General features: G+C 32.0%; 1 protein-coding gene across 13 annotated transcripts in view; it reads right to left on the minus strand.

The window, feature by feature from the left end:
- LOC105662897 (uncharacterized) overlaps nucleotides 1-20,825 on the minus strand; it is a 102,483-nt gene that overhangs the window by 34,513 nt on the left and 47,145 nt on the right. For 12 of the 13 annotated variants that reach the window (XR_013037485.1, XR_013037484.1, XM_076529459.1 and 9 more), the window contains 16 exons: nucleotides 16,014-16,136; nucleotides 14,438-14,616; nucleotides 12,814-13,061; nucleotides 11,242-11,498; nucleotides 9,559-9,750; nucleotides 8,564-8,746; nucleotides 7,243-7,851; nucleotides 6,448-6,624; nucleotides 6,180-6,363; nucleotides 5,557-5,684; nucleotides 5,002-5,451; nucleotides 4,093-4,459; nucleotides 3,065-3,507; nucleotides 2,024-2,420; nucleotides 1,495-1,797; nucleotides 849-1,015 (listed from right to left, as the gene is read on the minus strand). Coding sequence is in view for 11 of the 13 variants with exons in the window: in XM_076529459.1 (XP_076385574.1) it covers nucleotides 849-1,015; nucleotides 1,495-1,797; nucleotides 2,024-2,420; nucleotides 3,065-3,507; nucleotides 4,093-4,459; nucleotides 5,002-5,451; nucleotides 5,557-5,684; nucleotides 6,180-6,363; nucleotides 6,448-6,624; nucleotides 7,243-7,851; nucleotides 8,564-8,746; nucleotides 9,559-9,750; nucleotides 11,242-11,498; nucleotides 12,814-13,061; nucleotides 14,438-14,616; nucleotides 16,014-16,136 (4,407 nt within the window). In the remaining 2 variants the exon portion in view is untranslated. The remainder of the gene's footprint in view (nucleotides 1-848; nucleotides 1,016-1,494; nucleotides 1,798-2,023; nucleotides 2,421-3,064; nucleotides 3,508-4,092; nucleotides 4,460-5,001; nucleotides 5,452-5,556; nucleotides 5,685-6,179; nucleotides 6,364-6,447; nucleotides 6,625-7,242; nucleotides 7,852-8,563; nucleotides 8,747-9,558; nucleotides 9,751-11,241; nucleotides 11,499-12,813; nucleotides 13,062-14,437; nucleotides 14,617-16,013; nucleotides 16,137-20,825) is intronic. The other variant, XM_076529457.1, reaches the window with a different exon arrangement.

Below are 20,825 nucleotides of genomic sequence, written 5' to 3' on the forward strand. Positions count from 1 at the left end.
CCCTGAGCTCTATGTTTCAATTCTTCGTTTTCCTCGCCTCGTTGCTTTATTTCGAATTCGGCGCGTGCAAGGCACTAAAAATACACCGGCTGTCCCTTTGCGAGCGAGAGGAAACGTTTTCGTTAAAAGGCACTTTGTTACTTTGTTCGGATGGGCTCGAGTAGGTTTAATAAAGGATGCATGCTTTTTATGGGGATGCTTGTTTATGGGGCGCTTGGGGTTCTGAATTTTATGGGGATGATTTAAAAATGGTGTCGGAGGAAATATTTGATGGAGGCTGAAACTGATAGAAATGTAAATTGTTTTTTTTTGAGAAAGGGATTTTTGGATTTTATTAGTGAGTAGTTTTAGTAGGAAGATTTATGATATTTACAGAATTGGAAAGTTGTAAAATATGCTATGTTAAATTAATTATTAATGAATTTGGTTACTAATTATTTTTATTAAGTTCAGTGTATTGTGAGCAACCTATTGAGAGTTAGAATATGAGTTTCAATTTGAAATTTAATTATTTGTATTTCAACTAAGATTTGTATGAAATAGATATGAAGTGGATATCTTCTAAAAATTTTATAACAAGGTTCAGCACCATGAAATATGTAGATAAATTTTTATTTAATACTTTGACTGTTATTTTGCTACTGAAAGCATTTGAAGAACCAAATAAGTATTAAATATTATAATAAATTTATGACAAAAATCATTAGTCAAGGTTTACCATGAATAGTGACTTAAACTAGAATCTAGTGAGACTTGAATCTAAAGAAACTTATTAAACAACATAACTGCAATTGTAATAATTTTCAATTACTACAATTGAGAATTTTTAGAGTTTTTGAATATTGTACCTTCAAGTTCATGGTTTCTTCAACTGGTCGGCCATCATGGTACCATGTCAATGTGGGCATGGGTTTTCCCCTTACTTCGCATTCGAGTTTCACCCTTTGACCTGCTCTACCCATGGCGTTCGACAGAGGCGTAACGAAATATGGCTTCTCTGTGGAAACCTCTGAACCTGTAATTTTACAAAATCCTATTAACTCAATGCACAATTCAAAAAATTATTTTATTATATAATTAGTCATTTTAAAACTGCAATTTGACAAAGTTCAAATAAATTAAAGTTATCTCTAAATTTGCAATGTATAATAAATTTATTGACGCTATCACTAAAGTCAAGGACAAGTCATTAATCATTTTTCTTTTTAATAAAAATATGAATTCATTTTTAGACGTAAACCAAGTTACACTGAATTCTCAGCTTTTTCATGAAGCATCGATTTAAGTAGACTGCAAATATATCTGCACTTAACAATATTTAAATGTTAATAAATACTCTCATTAACAATATTTAACTACTAATAAATATTGTTAATATTTAAGCAACACCGCAAATATTAACAATATATAAATTAAACAATATATCAAAAATATTGTTAACCCCTAAACAATACCACAAATATTAACAATATTCAACGAACAAAATGTACTCACGTTGCACATTAAGAGAAGCAGAAGTCGAAGCCTGCCCCAGTCGATTAGTCGCCTTACACATGTAAATAGCCTTGTCTTCCGGGAACACTTCTTCGAATTTTAGAACAGCTTCACCATTATTGTACGTAATTATATAATCCGGTGAGTTATCGATGTTAATATCGTTTTTGAACCATTGAACCGTTGGCAAAGGATTACCCTCGACGACGCAATCCATTTGATGGGAGGAACCCTCCATCGCTGTCGATGGCACTAATTCTTTCACGAATACTGGAGGACTTGGTTGCTCTTCGGGTGCTGTTTCTAAACAATTCAATAGAAATATCCAATTAATACTTAGAATTTGTTACAAATGAAAAATATTTCATTTTTAGTGTTTAATATAACTTTCATAATTTACAAATTAGAAAGTTTGAAGAACTTTTGATTAATCAGATTCCTCAACTCATCAACTATATTTCCCACTACACACATTTTACTACAAATATTAAACCTCTAAAACAATAATTACATAACAAAATTGTAATACCTTTAACAGTCAACGTCGCCGACGTCTCAGCCGACCCAGCGATATTAAAAGCTCTGCAAGTGTATTTCGCAGAATCTTCCGCAAAAGTCTCCTCGATGGTCAGAGTGCAGACATTACGAACATAAGTCGTCAAATAATCAGGATTATTCAGAATTGAAATTCCATCCTTGTACCAAACCACTTCTGGCAATGGATGACCAACGAGATTACACTGGAACGAGAATTTCTCACCCTCTTGCACTGTCGCGTCGTTCAAAGGAACCGTAAATTCTGGCGCTAATGGCGGTACGTCTTTTTCTATCTTCTCGAACGTCTTCTCTTGAGATTCTTCCGTCACGATTTTCTTTATGGGACTTGGTTCGCGTTGGACCGATGGTACTGTCTTTTCGATCTCCGTCTGCAATCGATTTAGGAATATTCTTAGTTTATCATGAATGCCTTCTTTAACACTAGGTTTACGGACATTTCTTATATACCTATCTCTACCAACACGCGTCAATTTGACGCACGAACGGATACATATTAAAGAAAAACAACCACTTAGAATATAATTAAACACTACAAGTAAGAAATGAAAATATGAGATATTTATAGAAAGTTTTTATTATTCAATAATATTTTAGCACATTACTTCGATACTCTACATTCATATTTTTACTTCCCTCTACCCTGCGAACTGCGATTTGTACTGCGACGCCGGGTCCGAACCCGACATACCGGCTGAGCCGGCCGCGTGCGACTCCGGACTAGCGAAGTCCGTCGTTTATAAGGTATTGTCGGTGCATTCATATTTATTATTGTTGTAATTTTTGCCTGGGTAAAACTAATTTACTAGAAATTTTATTTACATTACGATCGCGTGAAATTGACGCACATCCGTAGAGATAGGTATATCACATAGCAAATTTCAATATTTCAAAGCTTGTGAAGAAAATAGACTTCAATATATATTTACCTTGTTCAATTGATAAAAGTCAGTACAGTAAAATAAAAATGCAAACGGTTTTTGTAATTTTCCTAAAAAAATTCGAAACGCCTTACCTTTTGCAAAATATGTATCTCCTTCGTAGTAACAGCAGAAGTAACAGTCTCCTGAATATAATTTTCGTCGATCTTCTCAATTTTCTCAGTCTGCGCCGACACAGAGAACGATGGAGGCGCCATAGTTTGAGCCTCCCTCTCTTCCCTCACTTTCTTCGCTTCGCTCGCTGCCTTTTCCATAGTCTCAGCCGCCAACTTCTCAGCAATTTTCCTGGCATTCTCCGCTTCCTGTCTTGCCGCCGCAGCAGCAGCCATCTCCACTTTGGCGGCTTGTAACTTCTCATCAGCCTCCTGTTTCTCGATTCTTAGTTTCTCTTGCAAGTCTTCGGCGTTCTTCAAGTTCTGAACTAACGTACGAAGCTCGGATGAAACGACCGCGAAAGAGTCCAACATTTGACGATTTTCTACTATCACCTCGTTGAACTGGGGCAATCTCTCGGTACCTGATGTAACATTCGAAATTTTCAGGCGATCTTTGAGTTATTGTCTCTACCGAAACTTTGTGTTCTACCAGAAACTATTTTAGTTTGAATACGAGGATGGAGTCGAAAGGTACAAGATTTTAAAATTGAATGGTAATTGATAAAATAGATAAATAAGAAGTGGATAATAATTGATAAAATAAGTTAATAATAAATGAGCAATAATTGACAAGATTCATTAAGGTAATTAACATAAATCAAGAATAAGTGGATAATAATTGATAACATGAATTAACAATAAATGAATGACAACTGATAACGTGAATTAATAATAAGTGAACAATAATTGATAACATATATTAAGGTAATTAACATAAATCAAGAGAAAGTGGATAATAACTGATAACACAAATCAGTAATAAACGAACGGACAAAATAAATGAATAATAAACGAATAATAATAGATAACAAACAACAATTGATAATATGAATCAATAATAAGCGAACTGACAAAATAAATGAATAATAAACGAATAATAACAGATAGAATAAATCAGTACAGAATAATAAATGATATAACAAACGAAAGCAATAATTTAAATTTACCAAAAACGATGGTTGAGAGTTCCTTCAACTTCTCAATTCTCCTTTCCTGCACTTCTTCCCCGGGTTTCAAATAATTCTCAATTTCATGAAGCAAATCGGTTGCATCTTGTGGAGCCTTCACCATAGTAGCTTTCCTCGCAATCACTATTAATAATTTACTACCCTCTTTATTCCATTCTTTAGCCTCCTCCAAAAGCACGAAATAATCGATGCACAGGTTCATTCGCTTCTTTGTGTCTTCCATTTTCTTCTTCAGACTCCGCCATCTTTCTTGCAGCGAGGAGATGTCCTCCGTTATTTGAGGCGTTAGAACCTTGATTGACTCTTCTGTTGTTTTTATGAACTTCTCGATTCTTTCTTCTAGTATCTGTGAACGATGAATATTTATTGTTTGAAAGGATGAGAATTATCTTTGTTGTGTTTTAGGTATAAGAGTAACTACAGTATAAGTTATCAAGCATTTTTAAATTAAATAATCGAATATTGAATATTAGTTATGAAGATTAGTTATACATGTCAAGTTATGCATTTAAGTATAACTAGTTACTATGATAAATATTTAAGTAATAACAATTAATACTTAAAAATTGAAAAGATAAGAAAAATTTGTTATTTCTTCTAAAATTTTTACACTGAAAACATCAATTGCTATTATTAAATTTAATATACTATAAAATGTGCAATACTTCATTGACAATATTTTGTAAATAAAAGTGCAATATTTCAACGAATTTATACAAATTCAAAAACAATTTTCTACAAATAAAAGTGCTTCAACATTCTCACTTACCAACTTGTCTGCACTTTCTACGTTCAGCACAAATATTCAACAAACACATTAAATATCTAACATTCTGCTAATAGTAGAACAAGGGTCTCAAAACAGTTTACTTCTAAAACTACCCTTACCGTGACAGTTTTCTCAAATTGCACAAAAGAAGCAGCAGTGCCCTTCGCAGTCTGAAGATTCTCTCCCATTCTAGCATCCACATTCTTCAAGTGTTCGTTCAAGTCCTTCAATTCAGCATCGATCCTCTCCAAATCCTCAGCAAAGTTACAAGTTCTTCGATACTCCTCAACCTTGGTAGTCGTTTGCGACCAGAATATCTCAAAGTCAGTCGTCAAGGAATCCAAAGCTCGTCTGAGCTTCTCGATATCTTTGACACCAGCCTCCGGTGGTTCCTGTTGTTTGATTCTAGCGATCGCGTCCTGCACTTTCAGTCTGATTTGACCTAATCGATCTGTGATGGACCATTTCATGGCGTCGATCTCGCTGAACGCTGCTTCCACCTCGAAAACTTTCTTCAGGGTCGTCACTCGTTCCACTTGCACTTTCAGTTGTTGGATTTTGTGCTCCACCTTTGGGGAAATTTTTGTTATTGAGTTTCATTTGGAGTTTGAGAGTTTTGAGATTGATTTGGAGTTTGAGAGTTTTGAGTTTGACTTGAAATTTGAGAGGGTTACCTCTTCGATGCTTTGGAAAATGGAGATTAGGGACTCGAGGAGGATCTCGTAATCTCGCGCTGTTTTGCGGAGGTCCTCGTGCATTTGGTGGAGCCTCTTCAGGATCTCTTCGTCGACGTGCACTTCACCTAATTTGAAATTTTATGTATTTTTACTATTTTTATATTAACAGCAAGTTTTGGTAACGTGAGTTCAAAATTAAAATTCAAATCTGATTTAGACAAAACTAATCAATAACTAATAAATTAGCTATTAAATTTAAAAATATATATGAATAATACAGTGAATAAAATGTAAATTAAAATTAACGTAGCCTACAAAAATGACAAAATAGTATAACTATACAAACTATATTTGTATATGAATAATAATGTATATTAACATATTTATGCTTTATCATTTTCAGTTAACATAACAAATTTATACTACATCAAAATTCATTTTCTCGTTTAATAAAAGAGCAAGTAAAATTACTCCAAGTCTAAAATAAATGTACCCCTAATTAAAAAATAATTTAGACATTCAAGTTTCTTCAAATTACAACAAATTACAAATAACAAGTTTTAATATTATTAAACTTGAGAGTTTCAAGCAATATTTTCTTTTGAAAGATATTTGTGTACCTTTTTGAGCAGATGTATTGATTCCTTTGATTCTACTATCCAACTCATTGACAGCTTTATTCAACTCAGGAAGTATGCGTTGTTTCGATCCATTCAAATCTCTCAGAATCATGACTGTTTCAATAGACTCTGACATTATGACAGGATACAGTTGTTCGCTGAATTTCGAAACCCATTCTAAAGTCTGGATAAATATAGTAATAGCAATTAATATAAGTTTGAGATCTCAGAATAATGAAGTTTCGAATAAATTAATGAGAGGAAGTACCCTAGTGCTTTCTTCAATTTTTCGTTCATGCTCGATGCGTCGTTCTCTTAAAATTTCAATCGTGGTCCGCCATTTTTCCCAGGACTCTGTCACGGTTAGTTGTCTGTTGGCGAATTTTTCTAGCAAAGTTTGAACGCAGAGGCAGGCTCTTGGCACGTCTAGATAGGGATCGTCGATCTAAAAAATTATTTACTTTCTTAAAAATTAGTAAGTAGTAGCAAAAAGACGAATATTTTTAATAACTTTTTTGATAATGAAATTTTTTAATAATTATAATTTTAAAAATGTAGAAAGACAATTCTGATGTTTATGTTCATATACAAAATATTCTACAAAATATATATGTAAAGCAATAATTTTTTAACAAATTATGTTAGATAACATGAAATAATAAAAAATATGAAACTTCAAGTTGAAGAAAATTCGAACTAACAGCAAATTATTGAACAAAATATTTAACATAATCAATAATGAAATGTGTTGTAAAAAGAACAATTTATAACTTCCTACCAAATTACGAACACTGTTTTCAAAAACAAAAAATAATAAAAAGTAAGAAGTTTCAAGTTGTAAAAAATGACTCGAACTAATAGCAAATTATTGAACAACAATAACAAGTAATGGTTGTAAAAATAACTATTTACAATTTTCTATCAAATTTCGCTGTTTTCAAAAACAAGAAATAATAAAAAAATAAAAAACTTCAAGTTTCAAAAAATAGCTCAAACAACCAACTTAAACAAACTTTACCAAATACACCTACAGGTAAATATCAATTTAAAAATAAAACAATACCTTCATAGCAGCATCCAAAAATGCTTTCCCACTTCCCGTCAGTTTCACATAAAGCGGCTGTAAGTCCTTCCACCGTCTCCCAAGTTCCTCAACCTTTCCCTCATCCAAAACATCAGCGTTCCTCTTCAACTCGCTCTCTATCGACTCAACCTCTTTCATCAATTCCTCAGCAACCACATGAAATTGCAAATAAATAGATCCAAGCTCGATTCTATTAGCCACAAGCTCCTTCGTCTTCGACCAAGAACGTTCAAGTTCCTCGACCTTTGATCGCAACTCCGCTTTCTGCGACTCCTCCAGTTTCTCTCTGATGGGGAGAATCTCGAATTCCAAATGTTCGACCTCCTCCGTTCTTCGTTCGAGATCGTTCAACAGTTGACGATGCAGTCGACAGAAGTCGTCCGCCATTGCTGCGTTGCTACCCATATCTTGGTGACCTTGAAGAAACGCTTCCGGTATGTTCATCAACCATTTTCTTAGCTCGTCGTGTTTGTCTAGGAACGTGTTTATTGTTCTGGATATTTCGAGGTTCTCTTTTTCGTGAGCGGTGCAGCGTTCCATTAAGCGGATTTTGCGGTTTTCGAGTTCTTCCACGGCGCGTTTGACTCCCTGATGAACAAAATGGCGGATTTCGAATATAGGGAGACTCAACAGCAAGTTTTAGTAGCGTGAGTTTCGAAATTGAAATTCAAATCTGATTTAGGTAAAATTAATCAATAACTGATAAATTAGCTAATAAATTTTAAAAAATATACAAATAATAAAACATTCATTTATAGATTAAATCTACAGGGTGTTTCACAACTAGTAGGTCCCTAAAATGTTGGGTAGCTGAAGCGATTCAGACATTACAAAATTGAGGCACAAAAATATTAACAACTGAGAGTCTCACAGAAATGAAATTTCTTTACGAAGAAAGTCTATGAGAAAGGAATTTAAACCGGCAATATAGCGAGAGCATATTAGAACCACGTCTCTCTTTATACTCTTCAGATCCAAATATTTGTCCAAAAATTTTTTAACACATTCACAATAATTTTTGAGCATCAAACATGTTTTTAGCAATTCATTTTAATTCCTTAACACAATTTTTGTTTTTAAAAATTGCTGTTTATACAGAAATATTATATTGTTTATATAAAATTGTTATTTGAATAAAATATTTTAACGAAGTTGTTTAATGAAGTTATTTTAGAGAATGGGAAGAAACAGGTAAAAATTCAGAGAGAATAAATTGAACTTCGTCGAGCGAACGTGTAGAAGTTCATTAAATATCAATGAGTGGGACGATTAAATGTCAAGAAAGATTTATCGATCGAACCTCAGCACCAGGCGCTCCTCTTCCTGTGATGTCCAAAAGGGCGTATCCTTCCGTCAAAGGTTTCGAAGTGACATCTTCGATGGTTTGAACCGTCTGAGCATGGAAACGAGCTAATCTTGTTGAATATGGTGGATGTTCGGTTGTCACCAACTGAATCTCCAATTGATCCAGTTTCGTGATTGCCTGTGGAACAGTTCTCGATCAATTGTTCGATCGATTGGTACTTTTGAATTATTGCTTTATTATTACTTTCTTCAGACAATTGTTCTATACTTCCACGTTTTCAAATTGTTACATTTATAAATTATTGAAGCTTTAAGTTTGAAGATTTGAAAATTTAAAAATATTAAACCTTGATAATTTTATAGTTTTAAAGCTTGAGAGCTGGAAAACTTGAAAATTTAACAATCTGATTATGGTCTGAATTTGAGAATCTGAGAATTTAAAAATCCAAAAGTCTAAAAATCAAAAGATCTAAAAATGCAAGAACCTTGGAATCTAAAGATCTAAAAATATAAAATCTCAAAAATGTGAAAATGTGAAAATCTGTAAAATCTGTAAAATCTGTAAAATCTGTAAAATCTGTAAAATCTGTAAAATCTGTAAAATCTGTAAAATCTGTAAAATCTGTAAAATCTGTAAAATCTGAAAAATCTGAAAAATCTAAAAAATCTGAAAAATCTAAAAATCTAAAAATGTAAAAGTCTAAAAATCTAAAAATCTGAAAAATCTAAAAATCTAAAAATCTAAAAGTCTAAAAATCTAAAAATCTAAAAGTCTAAAAGTCTAAAAATCTAAAAATCTAAACATCTGAAAATCTAAAAATCTAAAAATCTAAAAATCTAAAAATCTAAAAGTCTAAAAATCTAAAAATCTGAAAAATCTGAAAAATCTAAAAATCTAAAAAGGAGCTAATCACGAGCAATGTTCCTATCACACAAATAACCGATAAGATTAAAAAAAAGAAAGGCCAAGTGCATCGGGTCAACGCTCACCGATCGAGCCGAATCGAAGAAGGCTACGGCTCTGTTCAACAGCGACTCATACTGATCCAAATCGTTGACATAATCAGCAGCGGCGCCGAGAATCGCGTACGCTTGTTCCGTCGCTTGTTCGCCGGCAAAGTGTCCCGATGACACTAATCGTTCGGTTGACTTCGTTATTTTGATCGATCTGTCTTGAAATTCCTGTAAGTTTCAATAAAACCAGTTGATAAACGTTTTAATTATTAAGGTAAAGTAAATCTCTTCATAGAAGTCATGTAGTATATAAATAAAATACATCAATATAAGTCTTGTAAAAATACAAAAGAATATAGTGAATCGCACTGCAGCTGGCACCAGAAGAATGAAGAAAAGATGCAATATAGTATATAAATAAAATACATCGATACAAGTCTTGTAAAAATACAAAAGAATATAGTGAATCGTACTGGAGCTGGCACCAGAAGAATGAAGATATAATTAAAAGATATAATGATATAAAAGATATAAAAGATATAATTCTTGCAAAATCAGAAAAGAATACAGTGAACTGTATTGCAACTTGCATTACCATGAAGAATAAAGAAAGGATCATACATCAAAATAAAATTTTAAAGAAATTACACTTTCAATTAGATCTCTAATTGCACTTTCCATTAAATTTCTATTTGCATTTTCAATTAAATTTCTACCTGGATTACCAACTATACTTATAAGTGCATTATTAATTATATTTCTCATTACATTATAAGTAACATTTTCAAAAAAGAAAGTTCCGTTAAAAAACAGAATACACAGTGTTGAGCAGATGAGAAATCAGCAACACAGAGAAAGACAGAGGCAAGAAAATTAAGATTCCAAAAAGAAGAAGCTACAATGTGGAATACTAACGATTTCCAAGAAATCGATTAACCAAGAAGAAGCAAGAAGTGAAACAGTACTGCGAGAATCATAATTTATAGCGACATTTATCACACAGTATGCCTGTCATGATTCACAGCGACACAATTACAGCTTCGTTTCAAGGTGATTTAAGATTAAGGTTATTCAATTGGAATCAAACGCCATAACACAATTGTGGAATAATTACGGAATCGATTTGTCTAATAATACTGCTTCAGAAGAGAAAATATCCAAAAATATAAAGAGTTAAGATTGTTATATGACAACAATAATCTTTCAGTATTAACCCCTTTCCGTACTTTCACGAGTCTCGACGCACTTACTACTCAAATGTGACAAACGTTACTCAAATTTTGAATACTCTTTAACTTGAAATTTAGGTGCAGCTATAAATTGCATTATCAAAGATCCCTGAATATAAAATACGCACAACATTTTAATTTTCTTTGTTCGTTTTAACCCCTTGCACTATTTTGACGAGTCAGACTCGACGCACTCATACTTCGACCGTGATCAATTTTACTCGAATTTTTAGTACGCTTCAATTTGAAGTTCAAGTCCAATTATAATTTGCATAGTCAACGATTGCATAATAACATATTGACATAACATTTCACATCTTTTTGCCTGTATTAATATTGTAGCTCTAATTAGTCAGTTCTGACTGACGCACCTGACAAATAAGCCATAGCGCAAGAGGTTAATGTTATAGCCCTGATTAGTTAGTTTTGGTTGACACATCTAATAAATAAACGACACGGGAAGGGGTTAAAGAATAAAACATTAGAATACCTTGGCTTCGGCTTGTAATTTCTTCAGCTCGAAAAGGAGCAATTCCGCACTGGACGCGGAATCTCCAAGCTGATCGCAGCTGCTAGATAAAGCAGCGATTCTGTCGTTTAGGATCTCTTCAAGATCGCGTAGATCGGTCGCTAACAGAGCTAGAGCCAGGCATTGTTCCAACTGTGTCTTTCTGCTACGAAATGATGCCTCGATCAAACGTCGTCTGTCGTGCAGTTCTTCTAACCACTTTTCCACTTTCAATACGGCTGTAATTACATAATAAAAATATTTGCTGCAATACTGCTTTTTTTAAATTTAGTTGATGTTCAGAAATTTACAAGTTTAGATATTTTTGATTACTTTCAATGAACAGTTATCATATATATTTGAATTATTTTCAGTAAACAATTTTGTACGACATCTAACCCTGTATTTTATTACATTAGTCTTTTATTACATTACATATATGAAAAATCACATATGTTAAAATATAAATATATTAAAAATTGCATATACAATTCTTTAAAATATTATTGCAATGCTGCTTTTTTTAAATTTAGTTGATGTTCAGAAATTTACAAGTTTATATATTTTGGATTACTTTCAATGAACAGTTATTATACAGTGTTATATTACAATTATTACATATGGATCATTTTCAGTAAACAATTTTGTACGACATCTAATCCTGTATTTTATTATATTAGCCTTTTATTACATTACATATATGAAAAATCACATATGTTAAAATATAAGTATATTAAATATTGCATATACAATTCTTTAAAATATTGTTTCAATCCTGCTTTTTTTAAATTTAGTTGATGTTCAGAAATTTACAAGTTTATATATTTTGGATTACTTTCAATGAACAGTTATTATACATTGTTATATTACGATTATTATATATGGATTATTTTCAGTAAACAATTTTGTATGAGATCTAATCCTGTATTTTATTAGATAGGCCTTCATATATGAGAAATCACATATGTTAAAATATGAGTATATAAAATATTGCATACACAATTTTTTATCATCCCTTTTTTTAGAGAGTAACACAAGTCACGAGAAACCCTGTGTATTTCATAATTAATGGTGTAAAATTTTCAAACCTATAATTCCTCAAAATTGCATTCTCTCAAAAATTGAAATTAAAAAATGTCTATACTCAAAAAATTTGTAAACACAATATTTTCACATTTAACTCCCAATTACCGCCTCCATCTAAAATCTCATACACCCCCTCGCCCCTAAAAAAAATAGAAAAAAGAAGAAAACAGATCACCCATTAACTAAATTGCTAAAAATCACGAAATCTATAAATTCCTCCAACGAACACCAAAAATACCAAAAAGTCAAAGATATAACAAGAATAACCCGTCGCAACTGAAGTAACAAACGTTATTCAATTACTTGCTCTTATCCCCGTACTCGTAATCGCATACCAAACCGGAGCGAAAGGAACACATCAATTATGTCATCGATAAAAAGGAAAGGTAAAGCAACGTGGAAAGAAAACAGTGACATTGGATATAATCGAGCGTTTTTCAAAGGAAATCATTAATTACTGCCGCTCACCGTGATCAGCTTCGAGCTTAATCCTGTCGGGTCTGGAATCCAAAGTGCCTTCGTTCGCGATCTCCTTCAACCTGTCCAATAAATTCTTTCCTTCTTGCAAAGCGCCCATTAACGCCTCTAGCATGTTCTTCCGAAGATCGTGGATCTTTGACAGAAAGTTTTTCACCGCCTCGATTTCGATTGGGAGTAGGGTGTCGTTGCAGGCCATTTCGAGGGCTCTCATGCTTTCTCGACACTCCTCTGCTCGGCTAATTAAATAAATGTGAGGTGGATTATACAGGAATTTATTTAATTTGATATTTAATATGGGTAACTTGTTTTAGTATGATTGCGAGAAGAAGTTGGGAATTATGTTTAAGAGATGTGAGTTGAGGATATGAGTTAAGGATGTGAGTTAAATTTGTAGAATATGGGTGAAAGATATGAGCTGAGGATGTCAGGTAAACTTTAAAGATATAAGTTGAGGATGTGAGTTAAATTTCAAGGATATGGGTGAAGGATACGAGCTGAGGATGTCAGTTAAATTTTAAAAATATGAGTTGAGGATGTGAGGTAAATTTCAAGGATATGGGTGAAGGATATGAGCTGAGGATGTCAGTTAAATGTTAAAGATATGAATTGAGGATGTGAGTTAAATTTCAAGGATATGTGTTAAGAATATGAGCTGAGGATGTCAGTTAAATGTTAAAGATATGAATTGAGGATGTGAGTTAAATTTGAAGAATATGGGTGAAGGATATGAGCTGAGGATGTCAGTTAAATTTTAAAGATATGAGTTGAGGATGTGAGTTAAATTTCAAGGATATAGGTGAAGGATACGAGCTGAGGATGTCAGTTAAATTTTAAAGATATGAGTTGAGGATGTGAGTTAAATTTCAAGGATATGGGTGAAGGATACGAGCTGAGGATGTCAGTTAACTTTTAAAGATATGAATTGAGGGTGTGAGTTAAATTTGAAGAATATGGGTGAAGGATGTATATTCATTCATTTACTTTACTTTCATTATTAGTCCAACATTCTTATCCAATTAGTTCATTATTCTTATGAAAAGATGTTCTTAGAGAAAATTAAGAATTGGGACCCTTGAAATATTCTGTTGTACTCGGGCGCCTTTGACAAAATGGCCGACTCGAGAATCAAAATGGACGCCCACAGTGTGTGGACTCAACCAGTTACAGTTTGCAAACTTTACTCATTAATGTATTAACAAATTAATATTAAATATTAATGAATTAATGTTAAGTATTAATATACTAATACATCTTATCTTATTAATATATCATTAATGTTAAGAATTAATACATTAATACTTAACATTAATACTTAATACTTAATATTAATAAGTTTTAATTAATGTTAAGTATTAATGTATTAATTCTTAACATTAATTAAAACTTATTAATGTTAAGTCGAAATTTCATAAATATTTTAACTATTTAATTTTATCTATTTAATTTTGACTATTTTAACCATTTAACTATTAAATTGAACACAAAAGCAATTCATTTGTACGTTAGTTTGTAGACTATTTTAACGACACGATTCATTCCGGTCTGATGCCTTTACGAACCGCTGAAACAACACGACAATTCATCTCGTTCGCGGTCTGATGATCGTACGAACCATTGAAACAACACGTTACAGTCGAGAATTTGTTTTCGTCGCTCCAAAAGCTCGTTCACGTCCCTCCATGCTTGGCCCAACGTTTCCGCCATCGCGGCGTAGACTTCCGCTCTTGGCCTTTGGTTCGAAATCAACTGATCAGCCTGTCGGAGTAATTCTTCCACCGGGCTCTGTTTGCTCTTTTAATCACAAATTCATTTTTTTTTATTAACAGTTTGGGTAAAAAGTTAACAAATTTTTTGTTGGGTCATTTGAAGATGAATCATACATGTTTGAATAATTTATTTTTGATTGGATTTCATGAGACAAATTTAACAAAATTTCTTTGATGAACTTGAAATTTGATGAAATGACAACGAAGGTATAAAAAAATTGATACAATGACATTGTTGTCGAAGTGTTTTATAAAATACATAAAATATTTTTCAATTTTAGAAAGAAAAGGAAGGTAAGGATGTAGAAATGCAAGAATACAAAAATGCGGAGGTGTAGAAATGAGGAAATATAAAATGTAGAAATGTAGACATACAAAATGGTAGAGATATAAAAATATAGAAGCTTATTATAGATGAAGTATATGGATGAAGAATTGAAGATATGTAGAAATGTAGAACTGTAGAACTGTGGAAGTGTAAAGATGTAGTAACAAAGAAATTGTAGAAGTGCAGAAACAGAAGTAAAATACAAATGACAAAGTGAAGAAATATAGAAATGCATAAATGTAGGAATGTAGAAGTGTCCACATGGAAAAGTGAAAAAAGTGAAGAAATATTGAAACTAACAATATGGGAATATAGAAATGCGGCAATACCCAAATATAGAAATCTAAAAATGTAGAAATGAAGAAATGCAGCAAAATCCAAATATAGAAATCTAAAAATGTAGAAATATAATAATGCACCAATACCCAAATATAGAAATCCAAAAATGTAGAAATATGGAAATGTAGCAATACCCAAATATAGAAATCCAAAAATGTAGAAATATGGAAATGTAGCAATACCCAAATATAGAAATCCAAAACTGTAGAAAGATGGAAATGTAGCAATACCCAAATATAGAAATCCAAAAATGTAGAAATATAATAATGCACCAATACCCAAATATAGAAATCTAAAAATGTAGAAACATAATAATGCACCAATACCCAAATATAGAAATCCAAAAATGTAGAAACATAATAATCCCCCAATACCCAAATATAGAAATCCAAAAATGTAGAAATACAGAAATGCAGCAAAATCCAAATATAGAAATCTAAAAATGTAGAAATATAGAAATGTACCAATACCCAAATATAGAAATCCAAAAATGTAGAAATATGCAAATGTAGCAATACCCAAATATAGAAATCCAAAAATGTAGAAATAAAAGACTGAAAAAATGAAGAAAAGAAAAAATACAAAAAAGTAGAAAGAAAAAAGGAAAAAATGAAGAAATGAAAAAGTACAAAAATGTAAAAATAAAAGAGTGAAGAAATGAAGAAATATCAAAATAGAAATGTCAAGAATATACTAACTAGCTAAATTATCCTGCTACCCAAAACTAGAGTTAAATAAATAATTAAAGCATGTACCTGCAATCGAAGTAAAACTTCGTCGTGTGCAGTCGACAACTCGGTAGCTTCCTCCACAGAAGCCCCGAGCTTCGTTAATTCTGGTTGAACCTCCAGAACCTTCAGTCTCAGCCATTCCCCGCTCTAAATCAGGAACAAACAGAGAAAAATATATGCACGTTAATTATCTTTTCAACGATAAGAAGCACGTATGTCTCGTTCATCCAATAATATTTGCTAGCAATTTGCCGCCGTTTAAAAAAAAAACGTAAAAGGCAACGGTCATACACCATCGAGACCAGTAATGCTAAACTAGTCGTCGATTTCCATTTTAGGAATCGTACGAGACGATCTGAAAACGGACTAGCTGTTGGATCAAGTCGCAAAATGGGAACGAGAATTTTATTCGTCTGTACTAGGCTGACCTAATTCCAGCAAACTTTCCTTTTATGATCTGTTTGTGTCGTAAATATTGCATTCGTTCTGGGCACTTCCTTGATTCGCGATTTACTTGCTTGCAACATGATTAGATAATATGATGGATATATTATGCAAATTTTTTGGTTTTATAAAGTTTCAAGTTATTTAATATTCATCTTGATAAATTATTGATTTCTCAATTTATCTAAGTGTTGGATTGTTGAATTATCAAGTTGGAGAATTGGGGAACTGTGGAATTATGGAATTGTGGAATTGTACTATTGTGGAATTGTGGAATTGTGGAATTGGGGAATTGGGAAATTGGGCAATTGGGAAATTTGGAGAATTGGGAAATTGGGAAATTGGAGAATTGGGGAATGGAGAAATGAAGGAATTGAGGAAGTGGGGAATTGAGGAATTGGAGTATTAGGAAATTGGGGGATTGAGGAATTGGGGAATTGGGGAATTGAAGAATTGGGAAATTGGGAAATTGGGGAATTAGACAATTGTGCAATCGTGCAATCGTCAAATTATGGAATTGTGGAATTGGCGAATTCTGGAATTGCGCAATAGTGGAATTGTGGAATTGCGAAACAATGAAATTGTGAAATTGTAGAATTGCGAAACAGTATAATTGTGGAATTGACGATTGACAATTCTTCAAATTGTCAAATTGCCAAATTGTCATTTCTTCAAATTTCCAACTTGTTAATTCCTCAATTTTTCGATTCTTCAATTCTTCAATTCTTCAATTCTTCAATTCATCAATTCATCAATTCATCAATTCATCAATTCTTCAATTCATCAATTCATCAATTCATCAATTCATCAATTCTTCAATTCTTCAATTCTTCAATTCTTCAAATTTTCAATTCTTCCATTTGTCAATTTTTCAATTCTCTGAGTTTTCAATTCTTCAAATTTTCTACTCGTCACCGAGTCACTTTCTCAACTTGTTAATTTATGCACTTGTCATATTTCTAATTCTACAAATTTCAATTTTTCGAGTTGCCAACTTGTTACATTGTTGACTCGTCCACCACTCCAATTTTCAATTCTTCAGTCATTCATTACTCCATTTTTCCACCTTCTCAATTATTCAGCACTTCAAATACGCAAACTCTCAATTTCCTGAATCCGAGAGTTTATAAATCTTTAATTTACTTAAAATGTTCAAACCGACAGGCAGAAATTTACAAATTCACAAATTCACAGGTTCTATACATTGTCTCAAACATCAAACACTGAAAGCTCCCTATTGTTCTGGATCCATTTTAAATAGCTTTCAAATTGAATAGAGAACAAACCAGCATTGAACAACTATTTCGCCTATGTTTGTTTATCAAACAATCCAAAATACCATCGACCCAGTTTCTTTTTCTCCAACCCAATCCGAAAGCTAGCTCGTATATTTCTGACCGGTGAAAATAATTGCTGTTCGAAACAAATTAATGAGCTAATAAACAGATAACCACCGACGATTCCCATAATTAATTCTACTGAAAACCAGTATAGATTGGGAAATTGTGGAATTGTCAAATTGTGGAATTCTCGAATTGTGGAATTGTGGATTTGTGGAATTGTGGAATTGTCGAGTTGTCGATTTGTCGATTTGTCGAGTTGTCGAGTTGTGGAGTTGTGGAATTGTGGAATTGTGAATTTGTGGAATTGCGGATTTGGGAATTGGGGAACTGGGACATGCAAGAATTGGGGAATTGGGGAATGGATGAATGGAGGAATTGTGGAATCGTGGAAATGTAGAATCGTGGAATTGTGGAATTGTGGGATTGTCGAGTTGTGAAATTGTGAATTTGTGGAATTGTGGATTTGGGAATTGGGGAATTGGGAAATGCAAGAATTGGGGAATTGGGGAATGGGTGAATGGGGGAATTGTAAAATTGTGGAATCGTGGAAATGTGGAATCGTAGAAATGTAGAATCGTGGAATCGTGGAATTGTGGAATCGTGGAATCGTGGAATTGTGGAATTGTGGAATTGTGGAATTGTGGAATTGTGGAATCGTGGAATCGTGGAATCGTGGAATCGTGGAATCGTGGAATTGTGGAATTGTGGAATTGTGGAATTGTGGAATTGTGGAATTGTGGAATTGTGGAATTGTGAAATTGTAGAATTGTGGGAATGTGGAATTGGGGAAGTCCCCAAAATAGTCCCCAATTCCCAAATTCCTCCGATCAATGAGAGACGAACGAGTATAATGAAGTGAATAGCATTTTTGTAATGAAAAGATCTTCCGTTTCGTTTCTGGTTTATGAAACCGTAATGTCCGTTCCTCTTCAGCGTATATCTGTTTCTATGCAAATGAATTTATTTATGGAACTGATGTCGCGTTATGTTTTCTACCTCGGGAAAATGTTTGACGATGTAGCCCAAGTAGACTGTTCAGAACTGTTACTCCGTTTTAAATATTATCTTTATAGCTTCTAGGTGTTGCTATTAATATTATGATCTGGTTTATTGCCCTTGAGTTGCGAATTACTTGCTTTGGATTTTTGTTCAAAATTAAAGTAACGAAGGATGTGAGAAATGGTTATGTGAAGGATATAGTTTTAAGGACTTGTAATTTTTAAATTTTATTTTGTATGACACGTAGAGTTTATTTGTATTGGGATTTTATTATGAGTTACAGCTTCACTTTATTAGTTCTTTTTACTATTTGTATATCTACTGATATTATGAAGTGTTTAAATTTATTTTGTCCACCATTTTTTTATAGACAGTAACCACAGTAGTGAAAAATTTGTTAATATTCATAGTACAGTAAATTTATAATAAAAATCTTCTACTACTACCTTAGTAGTTTTCATTTAGATTTAATCGTTAAATATTTCTGTTCTCAACAAAAATTGCATTAGATGATCTAATAATTTGTTAAATAGGCAACTGACAATTTTCTACTCTTTCACTTGTGAAACTTATCTATTCTCAATAAAAATCAAAGAAAATGTGATGCAAAGTTTGAGTACAATAATTTATTTTTTTTTTACATACAAAATCTTGCAAATATTGAGATTAAGAATTACAAAACGTTTAGAGAGCCATTAACACGTTGACAGGAACAGTTATGCTTGGCACGACACACCATAATGCGTTTTACCAAGGACATTAAACATCGACATCTTAATATAAAGTTTAAATTTGCTATTTTAAGTTGCGAGAATAATATGTCATTCAAGATCTTCCTTCTTGAATATGATAATATGAGTTCCTTATAAGAATCTATTAAACTATCTTTAATCAAACAAGAAAATTTAAGTATGTTATAAGGAAGAGAAAGTTAGATAATATCAATTACTATCTCCACTTTCGATCCGCGTTATAAAGCAATTTTATGTATTTATTTATTTCGTTCATGTGCAAGGTTATAAATTTAATAATGTAATTGGAAGAATAAATTTAAACGTCATTAAACTTGCATTAGAATCACAAAGACATACAAACAATACGAATAATGTTTAATAACGTTAATATTACTCTAGTCTAAAATATCGAAAATTTAAATTGAAGAAATTACATCATGTCCTTGTTAAACATCTTTATTAAACATATCTATAAAAAAATTTTGGTATAATGTAATATTTAATTGCAGGGTGGTGTAGTATATTATTTATAATTATTATAAGAGGTTTTAATATAATGCAACTTAATTTACAAACTTTAGTATACATTTAAATTTGTAAATTCAAATGGTTCAATTTTGCAATGAATCATTAATAATTATTTATAAAGAATCATATTATGGAGATAACTTAATTTGTAAACTTGATTCATTGTATCAGTAATAATTGTTATGAAGAACGGTGTTGTAACATAACCTAAATTGCAAAATTGAATCATCTTGTCAGTAATAATTATTATCACAAAGAGTCATACTATGAGCTAATTTCAATTCCAAAATTGAGTAATTATATCAGTAATTAATATTATTACAAAGAATCGTATTCTAACATAATTTAAATTACAAAATGGAGTAATTGTATCAGTAGTAATTACCATCATAAAAATCCCTACTACAACATAACCTAAATTGCAAAATTGAATCATCTTGTCAGTAATAATTATTATCACAAAGAGTCATACTATAAGCTAATTTCAATTCCAAAATTGAGTAATTATATCAGTAATTAATATTATTACAAAGAGTCGTATTCTAGCATAATTTAAATGGTGTAATTGTATTAGTAGTAATTACCATAATAAAAATCCCTACTACAACATAACCTAAATTGTAAAATTCAATTATTTCATCAGTAATAATTATTATCACAAAGAGTCGTATTCTAACCTAATTTAAATTACAAAATGGAGTAATTGTATCCGTCGTAATTACCATCATAAAAATCCCTGCTACAACCTAACCTATATTGCAAAATTCAATTATGTCATCAGTACTAAT

This window comes from Megachile rotundata, chromosome 3 (assembly GCF_050947335.1).
Source record: "Megachile rotundata isolate GNS110a chromosome 3, iyMegRotu1, whole genome shotgun sequence".
In the NCBI taxonomy this organism is placed as follows: Eukaryota; Metazoa; Arthropoda; class Insecta; order Hymenoptera; family Megachilidae; genus Megachile; species Megachile rotundata.